The 10782-nt window shown below is 27.6% G+C and overlaps 1 protein-coding gene across 1 annotated transcript; it reads right to left on the reverse strand.

Annotated features, from left to right (window-relative positions):
- Positions 1–5986: 5986 nt before the first annotated feature.
- LOC105845317 (protein asteroid) lies at positions 5987–9261 on the reverse strand. Its single transcript, XM_065805748.1, has 3 exons — positions 8753–9261; positions 7238–8430; positions 5987–6331 (listed from the first exon to the last, which is right to left on the reverse strand). The coding sequence occupies exons 1-3, from the start codon at positions 9169–9171 to the stop codon at positions 6201–6203; spliced, it is 1743 nt and encodes a 580-aa protein (XP_065661820.1). The 5' UTR covers positions 9172–9261; the 3' UTR covers positions 5987–6200.
- Positions 9262–10782: the final 1521 nt, after the last annotated feature.

The raw sequence follows: 10782 nt of genomic DNA on the forward strand, positions 1-10782 counted from the left end.
GATCTTTGGCAAATCGTAACCTCATTTCTCTAATTAACATACAAATTCTATTACTAATTATATTTCATTTTTGTATAAAATAAAATAGCAAATATGAACAATTAACAACCACGACTAGTATATCAAGTATAACTGAAAAAAACTATAAATTATTTGTATGTGCTAAAATAAAATTATGTTTACTTAGAACTTGTGCTTTCTTGCTGTGCAAATGAAGTTTCAAGATTGCTTATAATTTCAATAAGTATTACTTGCTTCCGAATCCTCTGACAAAAACTGGCCACCATTGTCTCTGTTAAAGACACTAACGTCTTCTCATCAATTTTTTTCTCTATAAAAAAATACTTACAAAAATTGTTACAGCGTAATTTTGAGATTTTTTATTAGATAATTAATGGAATAAAATAAAGAATCAATATTTTGCACGGGTTGTAGGAGGTTACTCTCCAAAAAAATAATACAAACCATTTTTATAATTTTAATCAATAAAAAGTAAAGCAACATTTTTGCATATGCAATACATTTTGGCAAGTAAAAAAAGTATTCTAATAATGCTATCAACATTGTTATGATAAAAAGTTATGGTATAAAGATAGTTTATAAAAAACTACTGTATCTGAGTGTAATATAACAGCACCCATCCTGCAATACATATTTGTCTAGCAACTGGTGATCAAAAACATCTCTTGGAAACCTTAAACCTTCTTCTTCAACAACTCTGAAGGCAAGTAAGTGAGCAGGTTACTTATCACAAAAAAGAAGCTTACCACAAAATACCCAGTAATAACGGAATCTTATGATGTGATAGATTTTAAAAAATAATGGTATTTCTTCAGCATGTAATAAAGTTATAACTGTATCGTGAACATGATATTGGATTCCATTTATTACCAAACTGCTACACTTCTAAACAGTTTTTTTCTTGTCATTAATACTATAACCAAAAAAAGTAATTAATTTTTCTTGAATAGAAGCAGCTAAACTTTCAAATTTGATAGAACAAAGATTGCAAGTTTTCTCGTTTTCTTTAAAGAGATCTGACATTGTCATCTCTCAACATTGCTGTAACGGGTGGCATTTTGCAAGAGACTAAGCAATATTTTTAAAATTTTTAATTGAAGAAGCCAAATTTTTGAAATATAAGTGTTTTGCTTTAAAACGCATACACCATAAATAACGCAGTGGCCCATAATCATTAATAAGTCGAGCATAATGAAGCATAAAATGAAATTTAGATGTAAAATTATTTGAAAGTTCTGTAAAATTTTGCAAAAACTACTCCACTAAAAACTGCAGGTACGGCAATACAGGTATAGAAATTTTTAGAGCAAACACATAATCAGCTATTTCTCTAAGTTGTAAATACAACAGCCAATATTTATTACACATTGGTATATTGGTTACACATTCCCAATAATAAATAGTAACAATCCAAAGATACAATACTTGTGTGAAGCTGATCCAATAAAATTAATAGAGGTAGCAGAACGTAAAACAAATGGAACTGGTTTATTCAACCTCTGGTTTATTCTGCTGAATTGAAATTAACTTATCTTCTTTAAGTTTCAACAACAATAAACTAATTAGTTGTGAAATTGTACCTTCCAGCATGTTATGCATTATGTCTGGTAGTAATGATTGCAAAACTTTGAAATATGTCAAATCTAAAAAAGGACGTCTTTTTTAGATTTGACATATTTCAAAGTTTCATATAACACCAAACATACTTAAAGAAATCTGACCTTAACTAGAAATAGCTGCCAAGTGATACTGATGCATTTCGTCAGTACGAAGTGTTGCCTCAAGCTCAGAACATATTTTATTTTTGTCAATATGTGAAATCATACACTGGTGACAAAAAAAACCAGAATTAAAAACACAACAAAAACCAGCTAGTGCATGCTGGTTTTTGGCTGGCTGAAAGGTTATCAACAGAGATTGTTGCTAAGCCACCAAATAATCTCATTTCCTGGCCATCAACTATAACTAATATGCCTTCATTTTGTAATGTTATTAAATCCTGAATGAAAGGTTTTAAAACGTCCTTGTATGTTTTATGTTTTTTAATTAATTTTTCTTAAACAGGAATACATAAGTATATATTTTGAAGTCTTGATATATTATTTTTCAATATTACCCAGGAAAAAGTAAAATGCACAGAGTTTTGCATTGTACGATGAGCTCCAATTGGATTGCTTACCTCAAATTCATCAATATACAAATGGGGCTTTAAAGCATACTTGACATTAAAAATGTTATGGTGTTTACAAATAAAACCATCTGAATACGAGTTCAGCAAATTAATTTTCTCAGACAGATCATCTTCTACGTTCCAATTTAAATACTCTGCCGTAGCAAAAATCTACGAAACACTCTAGATAAGATTTTTTTAATTCAGATTCGAATTGATTTTTTTACAAAAACCAATTAAAAGAAAACGATCAAATACTATTAAAAACAACGCTGTGCAATAGACACGCGAGAAGAAAAACAAAATGGAGTTTGCATGAAGAACCCGTATTTGTTCAAAAACGCGAAGAACTTTATCGCAAATCAGTAATTTGAATAAAAAGTTTACAAGAACTATACAACTGCGCAAAGAACCCGTTAGCTAATTGAAGAACCCAAAATTAACGTAAAGAACCTTTAGGTACTTCAAAAAACTCTCAAAGAATCTTTAAGAACCATTTAGATTTACAGTGTATAAATCAAGAAGGTTTAACAACTGATTTTTTTCTTTCAGAAAACTCTAAAGTTAAAATTTCTAGATCTGATACAATTTTCTCTGATTTTCGATGCTGGAATAATGATATTCCTGTTCCGTAAAAAGAGTCTTCAGCTGTTGTGGAACTTGGATTGTGTTCTACATTATCCAAAGCAACAGTTGTAAAAACGTTAGGATTCAAGCGCGGTAAGCAAACTAATTTATTTTCTGCGAAGTAGTTCAAAACTCTATTACCCATTTATGTTGATAATTCCATAACCCGGTTATAGGATATTGTTGTCCCAAGTTTATAAAACATCTACAAGTGACTTTTTGCAAGTTTTCGTATGAATCGTTATGCCTACATTAATACCTATAAGACTTTCTCGAGATTTTTGTCTTTTTTAAATCTTGGTTTTTTGTTGATTTTGACGAACACGTTTCATACTATCAACTGACTGAGTGTTAAAGTTGTTTGTTCTAAACCTTGACAACATTCATTACTTTTATTCCCGTGTAAAACCGTGTCAACAAATGATTTTCGGCAATCTTGTAAAAAATAACCGTTAAAGCCATAACTTTGATTTTTGAGAATATCTCGCCGCAAGATTCTAGCTGCTTCAAATAATATGAAAGGTTCGGCTTCATAATTATTTTCATAACAATTCTTTAAAGCATTTCCAGCATTTTTGTCAAATGTTACATAAGAAAACTTTTTATCACTATACTCCTTTAGATTTTCTACATGCGTTAAAAATCTTTGCTTTAATTTTGTTGTATGGATTCTTCGAGAAGTGTTTCCACCAAGTTCAGTAACTCTTTTTTAGTATATTTCAGCGAGGTCAACAAATTTAAAGACACGGTTATCTTTATACTTCGCTTCTTGTATCATATACTGTTTCAATTCAACAAGAACCTGGCAATCGAGAAAAAATCGAAACCTGGCAATCGAGACAAAAATCTTATTATAAAAGTTTAGTAAGACTAAAACAAAAGTTAAAATCTGTTTAAAAAAAAAGAGATAATAAAAAATACTATTATCAAAGTTATATTTCAGTTTAAAAAAGAAAGTTTTTCTTTTGATTTGCGATTTAGTTTCAATTTTAACTCCTATCAACTTTAATGTAAATATCTGTTTATAGTAAATAAATAAAAAGTAAATATAAACTGAAATTCTCCTGCACCATAACATAAACTCTCATCTTTGTCCAAAAATCCTTTACAAATACTCCGTAACTGCTTTCGCCTGCTTTTTTGCCCATCGTCGCATTTTTCTTTTATATTTTTAACTTTTTTCAAATTAAAAGATGTAAAAAAAACTTGAGCAATAATGTCATAGGTTTAAATAAAGTTTTTCAAAAAACTCTATTAGTACCATTAAGTCTAACATTAAAGTTAATGATTGCAGAACAGCAACCTAAATTTAATACATTAATTCCAACATCAACATCTTTTGGATAACGTTTCCAAATTAAAGTATTTAAAGACTCGTTATTATTTTGTGTTGTACCATGGAGACATTTAAAAAAAAGATCTTCTGACATTAAGTCACTAAATACTGGTTTTAATAATGTTTTTATAGAATTAGGTAAACCTGGTTTTTCTTTATAACCTTTATATTAGAACTTTGATCTTTGGTACTTACATAGTGAAGGTTTGGTTTTTGGACAAAAAATATGCCTTGCATCAGAAGAATCTACTACGCATGAGTGATGTAAAACTGCTGGTATATTTTTATGCACCTGATAAAGATTATCAATGTTTTGGCAAATAACAATACCGTTGTAATTTTAATGTTATTTAATTTCATCTTTTCCACCAAGTGACTTTTTATCTTCTAAATCATTTTTTTTGGTACATTTTTTCAAGTTTCGTAGCCTAGTAACTATACGTTTTAGGACTTGACCTATACATTCATCTTTTATCAACTTTCTGTCCGGGATAGGGATAAGCTGCAAGTGTGGCTGGAAATGAGGAAGAATCATAATTACCAATATATTGAACATATCTTAACTTTCTTGCCTCAATAGAAGACTTAAAATATTCAACAATATCTTTTGTCTCCATTGATCTAGCTGATTCTTTGTGATTAATTGAGTAGACATGGTTGTCTTTAAACGTCGTATATTTGGATGAACCTTTGCGTGCATTCCAACACTCACAAGGTTCGCACTTCTTAGAAAGTATGCAACAATCTATAAATTTGTTTTGCTAATTATAGTTACAAACCAGTAATCTTTTTTGCCAAGCTCCGTCCCTTGAAATGTCCTCGTCGACTACAATACAATCATCATAATTTTTTTTCAAACTTATTCTTCTTTCTTCTTTAGCTTTGGCAATGTAATTGCAAGAGTAAGAAATCTCTTCGCCTAATGAGTTAAAAAAAGATTTGTTCATATAATTAGGAATATTCATTTAATCACAGAATTTTTTTTATACTACAGTATCCTTTACCTATTTCTAAAAGCTAATATTAAATTAACATCAAAAATTTTACGACCGGCTGTTGCTGGTTTTCTTATAGTTTTACTAGAATAAACACTGGAAGACAACATGTCTGTTGTTGAAAAAAAAAGCATGGATTGCGTTTGGACATGTTGTTCATAGTTTTTTTTAAGGCTACAAAGAGCTAATGGATAACTTAATTGTACTGTAGGCAGTAGGGAATTGTACAGTAGGGAGATATGAAATTCACAAAGTATATAAAGCTGCATAACTTGCGCTCAAATTTGAAATTTTTCTAAATTTAGGTGATGTGGGTGAAGAGCAGGGAGAACGTTTCATCCGGATAATTTTACAATGGACAAAAAAGATACGAGAGTAGATGGGATGCAGCTATGATTGCTGATTGATACGCGTTAATGACAAACTTTATATAAATAAACGTTTTATTGTTCACTTCTAGTGTTTTTTAAGATTCTGAGAGACTATTACATTACAACATAATGTAACATTTTGTAATACATGTGACGTGACGTAAAATGACGTTTTGTAACATTTTTGAATTAGTAAATGTTATATTCAGTATAAATTCGAAATATATTGACTAAAGTTGTATAAAATTTTTTTTTTTCTTTATTGCACTCAAAGTTAAAAACGGTTTCTCGGTAAATACGTTTTTTATCATTTACTTCAGGCTTTCGAAATCATTAACTTTACTTTTTTACAATTTTATTACGTTTGGTAACGTTATGCAAATTGTGAATCTTTCAAATCTGCTACTCCTTGTTTGCTATACAGAATGCTGCTATATAACAAACTTTAAATGAATAAACACAAATGAGAAAAGAAATTCTTGTAAAATTTTTATTACAATACAAGATTGTTTTCTTTTATATATTATAAATGGTATTCTATATTTTAAACAAAAACTAAACAACTCATTGCTTTGATTTGACAAAAATCTTCTAACTATCAAGAAACGGAATGGAACCGAAAGCCCTAACAAAGAATAAAGATAATCCAAATGACTTCTCAGAGCACAAATATATAGTTTTTATTTCCTTTTTTTCTTTTTTTTGAGCAATGATGGCGGAGAAATCTTAATACAATGAAGTAAACCATCAGTGACGATTTTAATAAAGTCCATGTAGCCAACCGCACCACTTACCAATTTATCTTCGCTTTCTAATTTAAGAAAAAATATTTAAAGATATACAGATTAAAATTATTTGGTCATTTCAAAAAAACAAAAAAAACAATTTTTTTAAATTTAAAAAAAAATTATAAAAAAATATTTATTTTAGAGTTAAAATTAAAAAAACAATGATAAAATATAATATTTTAATTAAAATAAAATAACTTTTAAACTACATTTTTTCAATTAATTTGTATTTTTTTAAAAAAGATCACAATAAGGGCAATTACTCCCTGCTATATTGTCCTGGTAATGAAACTGCTATAATCCTGTTAATGAAATTTGATTATCACATTAAAACTTTGATTAAATAAGTAAAGCAATGAAGTCAACTCATAGAGTTTAGTAAGTAAACAAAGGTGACCCTTGTTAGCTTACTAAACCACATTATTTAGAACTCTATTGTCTCATTATTTGGAACTCTATTGAAAAGTATATGCAGACTAAACATTCTCGATAATCTTAAATTTTATATAATAATATCTAGTATCGAATTTTAATCTCTAAAAATAATTAGGATGTTGATATATGATATCAGCTCTCAATATAGAGATATCAAGCGATATTGGCAAGTAACCGTCGAACTCTTTCCAGAATTTAATAAGTTTGATAATATATATATATATATATATATATATATATATATATATATATATATATATATATATATATATATATATATATATATATATATATATATATATATATATATATATATATATATATATATATGTATAATTTACCAAATAAAATAAACGTCACATATAAGTAAAAAAATTTCAGTAAAACATTAAAAACAATTTTATTCAACCTATCATTAGATATAAATTTTAAAATTTAATTTTTAAATTTATATCTAATGATAGGTTTAACATTTGTAAAAACAACTAACTTACCGTAAGATATAAGAAACTTATATGCATAGTGAGCTCGTTTTCCACAATAGATCAGACTCAACTTTGGTAAAGTAAGTGGAAACGACAGCAAACAATTAATTATCATTAAATAAAAAACAACAGATTGCCATTCACAAAATCTATGACCCACAGCAACATCAAAATCGCTCAAATTTAAATTAAACCAAGTGTGACTATTCTCAACTTTTAGACTAAGATAAGTTATAACAAGAGCCTTGATATGCTCAATACTAACTGGACGGTTATACTCATTAGCCTTGATTATCCAAAATCTTAATGAAATGATCATAATTGTATTTACCGCTTCATTTTCGTTAAAATAAAATTTTCCTAGTTGACACATATATGATTTCTGATCGGACATGTTTGTCTCTTCATTAATTGTAGGATCAACGACTTTTAGTTGTTCTTTATAATTTAAGCCAGCTCTTTGAAACTCTATTATATTGCCTGTGATTGAGCATAGATGATATATTATATCAACTAAATCGCGTGAAATACAAGTGGCAGCTTTTGCCGAAACATTTTCACTTTGAATATGATAAAACTGTACATGGTCAAAGTAAATGTTTAAAACACAAGAGTGAACTTTTCCATGACTGCACATAACTTTTAAATAATCTCCCATTGAATTGTAACTTTTTAATTGACATTCAGGGTTACTTTCTTGCTTTAACAAAATTGGTAACAAAGAGCTTGCCTGTAGTTTGTAGTAACTTAAATCATAATTATCCAAGATCAACGTAAGGTGTTCTTTTATATCTCCAGTCGTTTCACCTACATCTTGAACTAAACTTCTAATAATATCATCTTTACTAGATATCGAGTTAAGATACTCTGCTACTTTTTGTAATCGAGGAGTTACTTTAATCAAATTACCTTGTTGATCACTAATTCCACTTTTGATTTGAAATAATGTCAAGTAACTATTAATGCTGTAATCGTTTCCCAATAAAACTGCTACAAAAGGCATTTTTTCCTTTGCAAGATGTATAAGTTGACAAAGATTTTTTAAATTATAACTAACAACATTATTCAAATTGGATACATTCATGAAATTTGGCATTGAAATAACACCTTGTGCTACATCAACTATGTAAAGATCAGAGTCAGATGATACAACAGGGCAATTTAAATAATTTGCAAAAACTGCTATCAACATGTCTGCTTCACTAATATAAAAAAAATGTATAAATGAAACTTAACAATGGTTGATAGTATAACACAGTCAAACATTACAAAATAAAAACTACTGTCCAACACAACACTGTGAAAAGTGAAACAACATTCTAATAAAAAACCATGAAACATAACAAATTAAAATATAAATCTGTCAAATATGATAAACTCTGTCAAACTGTCAAACATGATAAAATATAAAAGTGTCAAACATGATAAACATAATACAGTCAAAAAGGCATTAAAATTACGTTCAAACAAAGTCCATACAAGCTTAAGTAATAGTGGAAATCACATAACTATTTAAAAACTTACTTGGGTGCTACTACAAAATGAATGCACAACTCTTGCATAACCTCAATAAAAACTTGTTTTGAAAATAAAGGCAAAGGAAGATTCTTATGACTTTTATTTGATTGGTTAATATTCACCAAAGCTTTGATTCGTTGTTTGTTTCTTTCACATGTAGTACAGGTTTTTAATGAAACATTAATACAGCCATCTAACACCACTAATGGCATTACATTAATCAAATGCAATTCTTTAAAAAAATGTTCAAAGATTCTTCTCATTTCATTGTATTCTCCGCCATAACGACTAGATACTGAGTTTAGAAGACAGTACAACAAGGCATCTCCATCAACAACAACTTTACTTCCTCTCAAATCCAATATTTCTGTGAATAAAGAAGCATGATGTAATTCAAAATAAGATGTTAATTGTTTTATGCCCATTGATTTTATTGTTTGCTTTATCTCTTTTCTTTTTTTTTTTATATTCCCATAATAAATATACTTCAAAAAACTCTAAATAATAATTAAATCTTTTGTTAACCTGTTTAATCATTATTGTTTCCAAATTGATTTTAGAAATGAATAAAATATTTTTGAAATATCAATGATTGTATACATACATGTGCTTTTTAAAAATACATCTGCGGCCATAGATCAATTTTTGATAAGTGCAAATACAACATTTTGCAGAAGAGTTTGAAAATTTGATTTGTTGCAATAAATTGGGTATTAATGAAAAATAAATTACTTTTGTATTAGAAGGTAAGCGTATTAGGAGGTAGTTTACTACAGCAATCATAGTTTGAGCAAATGAAAGATCTAACGAAATATAAAAAAACTGCATACTTATCACAAAATGACCAATTTTGCACTTATCATAAATTGACCAATGGCCGCAGAAATATAAATATAGTATATAGTGTACCATAGAGTATACTGTAAAAGTATACACACGAAGATATATATATATATATACATATATATATATATATATATATATATATATATATATATATATATATATATATATATATATATATATATATATACATATATACATATATATATATATATATATATATATATATATATATATATATATATATATATATATATATAAACATCAGGTTTTGCAATATTTCTCGTTGAACAAGGAGCAGATTTATCACAATATGTAAAAAACTCTAGTCTTTATCTGAAGAATGTTTATATGGACACACACAGATATATATATATATATATATATATATATATATATATATATATATATATATATATATATATATATATATATGAGTGTGTGTGTGTGTTTGTGTGAGTATATGTATGCATATAAACATTCTCCAAATAAAGAATAGAGTTTTTACAGATAGTCAAAAGTCTGGTCCTTGTTTGACAAGAAATGGCGTTAAACCTGATGTTTACAGGAAAAGAGAAATAGTGACCACTTCAGTATTTTGTCATCCTTGTAATAGCTGCCTTGTGCTTTCCAGTGTTTAAAACAGCAGTATCAAAGCAAATACTAATGAAGGCCTAAATTAACTAAAATAAACACTGCAACTAATGAAGGCATAAATTAATTTATAATTAAATTATAAATTGAAATGTTTTTCTCCAGTGAGTTAATAAGAGAAATGCCTAACAGGATTGCAGCTTTTTGTATTTTATTAGAAAAGCTTCAACTTCCTTCCCAAAATTTATAATGATTCATTACATAAATAAATTATGCTCCCAGGCTCAAGTTACAGCTTTATTTGCAATAAATTATAAGCTGCATTAAGCTACAGCATTTTTTTGCATAAACTTTTATTTGACATCAACAAGACAATATAACATTTTGGATATTGCACTATATCTAGAACTTACACATCTTCAAACATATATGTTATTATAATAAAACTAAAACCAAGAAAGGCACAAATATGACATTGTCACTAATCTATATGACAATTCCAAATACTATGTTAGCCGGAGAAAAAAAAGTTATTTTAACTATATTTTAAATAAAAAACTTTTAATAACATAATTAAATCTAAATCATTATTTATGCAA

Source organism: Hydra vulgaris, chromosome 09 (assembly GCF_038396675.1).
Source record: "Hydra vulgaris chromosome 09, alternate assembly HydraT2T_AEP".
NCBI lineage: Eukaryota > Metazoa > Cnidaria > Hydrozoa > Anthoathecata > Hydridae > Hydra > Hydra vulgaris.